General features: G+C 52.9%; 1 protein-coding gene across 1 annotated transcript; it reads left to right on the top strand.

The window, feature by feature from the left end:
- Positions 1 to 1,154: 1,154 nt before the first annotated feature.
- On the top strand, positions 1,155 to 2,045 carry LOC138828839 (undifferentiated embryonic cell transcription factor 1-like). Its single transcript, XM_070024931.1, has 2 exons — positions 1,155 to 1,629; positions 1,801 to 2,045. The coding sequence occupies exons 1-2, from the start codon at positions 1,155 to 1,157 to the stop codon at positions 2,043 to 2,045; spliced, it is 720 nt and encodes a 239-aa protein (XP_069881032.1).
- Positions 2,046 to 2,809: the final 764 nt, after the last annotated feature.

Raw genomic sequence — 2,809 nt, forward strand, 5'->3', positions numbered from 1 at the left:
ACTTTCTCCCCTGAACCCCCTTTTCCCTGGGAAAAGACTAGCCATGGGTACAAAACTGTGAAATCAGAAAACAAAACACAATTATTGATAAAGGGAAAAAACCTCCTGGTAAAGAAAAACCCCAGACAAAGGCTGACCAATAGTCAACTTTTGTCCTTTCCCCATCCTTGATAAAAAAGCAAAAGAACATCGCTCCCTTACTCAATTTTACCAAACTGGCAGCTTTTCAAAAGGCTATTGACAACCGAGGCTTATCACCAGGTGCATTAAAGAGCAGTTAGGAGCTTATAATAAAAATAATTTCTAAAGTAGTGTCAATAGCTTTGATAGTATTGATCATGCTGACCAAGTCAAGATTATGTTTTGCCTATGCTTCTGTGAGTCAAGGCTATGTTTCTGCCAAGTTTTGCTTCTATAACCTTGCTTGCTTGCCTTGGTAACAAGGCCTTCAGCCCGCCAATTGAAGACCACAGCTGAGTGGTCCCACTATGACTGACCTATTACAAATGATTACATATGATATTACCATAAAGAACAAATTAATTTAAAGGTCATATAACTGTAACCAATGAAAAATATGCCAAACCTGCCTTGCATGGCTTGTATATATAACTCTATCTAACCTACCCCTATAAAAACACATCCTACCCTGAGCTCAAGGCTGTTCCTACTTTCCCAGTGGTAGGAAGTGGTCCCATGTGGTGGTAATAAAGTTCCTAGCTCGGCAGAGCACAAAGAACAAATTAATTTAAAGGTTCTAATTGTAACCAATGAAAAATAGGCCAAACCTGCCTTGCATGGCTTGTATATATAAAACTCTATCTAACCTACCCCTATAAAAACACATCCTACCCTGAGCTCAAGGCTGTTCCTACTTTCCCAGTGGTAGGAAGTGGTCCCATGTGGTGGTAATAAAGTTCCTAGCTCGGCAGAGCACAAAGAACAAATTAATTTAAAGGTTCTAATTGTAACCAATGAAAAATAGGCCAAACCTGCCTTGCATGGCTTGTATATATAACTCTATCTAACCTACCCCTATAAAAACACATCCTACCCTGAGCTCAAGGCTGTTCCTACTTTCCCAGTGGAAGGAAGTGGTCCCATGTGGTAGTAATAAAGTTCCTAGCTCGGCAGAGAGTGTGCGGGCAGCCGAGATGCCAAAGCCGCCCAGGGTCTCCCAGCCCCCAGGCCCTTGCAACCCCCCCGGCCCCCGCAGGCCCCCGGGCACCGCCCCGACCCCGGAGCCCATGCGGCCCGCTGGGATGCTGCTCCGGCCCCGGCGGCCGCCACCGCTGGTGCTGCCGTCGCCGACCGATCCCATGGGCGAGATGCTGCCGCCAGCTGAGGACGCACCGGGGACCCCACCGCGGGCAGTGGCACTAGCCCTGAGGCAGGTGCTGCGCACTCCCGCAAAATGTCCTCGCTGCTACAAGTTCCTCAAGAACAAGGTGCCCAAGGCCACTGGCCAAGCGCCCGGGCCCTTGGACGCACAGATCCGCGAGCTCATGGGGCTGCTGGGCGACGATGGGCCGGACGAGCGCGCCCGTCGCCGCCCCGCGGGGCCGGGGTGCCCACAGCATGGCCGCCGCCCCGCCCCCTCCGCGCCCGCACCAGCCCTAGAGGAGCCAGGTAGGCAGGCGGCCGCGGGAGAGGGAAAGGGTCGGCAGGGCGGGGGGGGGGGGGGGGGGGGGGGGGGGGGGGGAGGGTGATTGGGGCTGGAGGCTGGAAGGGGCGGCTGGGGCCGGAGGGTCAGAGGCCGGAGGGTGGGCGGCAGCACTGACCCTGCGCTCCCTCCCGCAGCTGCAGCATCGCCCTGGGCCCCTGCCAACCTCTTGCCTTCGGCCACCACACCATCGCTGAATGCTGCCCTGCTGCAGACGCTGACGCACCTGGGCAACATCGTGGGCATGCTGGGCCTGCTGCGAGACCAGCTGCTGACCCAGAACCAGCACGTGGAGCAGCTGCCTGGCTCCTTCGACCAGACCTTGTCCCTGGCCCTGGGCTTCATCCTGGGCAGCGTGGCCACCCTGGGCAAGCCGAGCTAGCCACCCCGCCACCCCCCCCCCCAGCATTCAAGAAAGCCTTTTTGATAAAAATAATAATAATAATAAAGTTCCTAGCACTTTTATCTGGGTTTCGTGAAGTCTCTTTTGGATCCAGGATATAATAGATGTAGGCCCAAGTGAGATCCAGGACCCTGGGCCTTGAGTTCAGGGACTTTGGACTGGTGTCAGAAGAGCCACTCCCTAGGGGACAGCTGTGGAGAGAAGTTCCTAGCAGGAACTTAGAACTCAAAAGCCTCTAGAGGTAAGTTGAAAAGCCTGGCCAGGTATAGTGGAAGGGGCAGAAGGGGAGGTGGGATGCAGCAGAACTCCCAGCCATGGAGGAGTTTGGGATGTGCCTCTCCCCAGTGGAGGCAGATTAGGGTTCTTAACCTGGAGTCTGGCCTCACTTGGGTTCTTATTTGTTCTGTCTGTCTGTTGGAGGTGCCTTCTGCTGCTGTTTGCTTATGCCTGTCTGACCATTTGGTTTGTGTGGCCACCTATCTGTGTCTGTTTTAGTTGACATTTCTGTCTAAATGTCTGAGAACCACAAGCATGGAGAAAGGGATGAGATGGAGAATCTCCTGTTAAACCTATGTCTACAACCCTAACCCCAGATGTTGGAGAAACCTTGGGATGAGGTGGAGAATCTCCTGTCAAACTTAGTTCTCCACTCTGGTGCTGATAAAATTCCAAGGGGAAAGCTTATTTGGCCCAAGCAGGAAAAGTAAGAAACAACTTCTCTTTAAGCTAATTCTGAGATCACT

Source organism: Dipodomys merriami, unplaced genomic scaffold (assembly GCF_024711535.1).
Source record: "Dipodomys merriami isolate MVZ:Mamm:240054 unplaced genomic scaffold, mDipMer1.0.p SCAF_1651, whole genome shotgun sequence".
Classification (NCBI taxonomy): Eukaryota; Metazoa; Chordata; class Mammalia; order Rodentia; family Heteromyidae; genus Dipodomys; species Dipodomys merriami.

Coding starts and splice junctions, on each gene's coding strand:
- LOC138828839 (XM_070024931.1), top strand. CDS start 1,155: ATGCCAAAGCCGCCCAGGGTCTCCCAGCCCCCAGGCCCTTGCAACCCC. Junction 1,630..1,800: donor ACCAGCCCTAGAGGAGCCAG/GTAGGCAGGCGG, acceptor TCCCTCCCGCAG/CTGCAGCATCGCCCTGGGCC.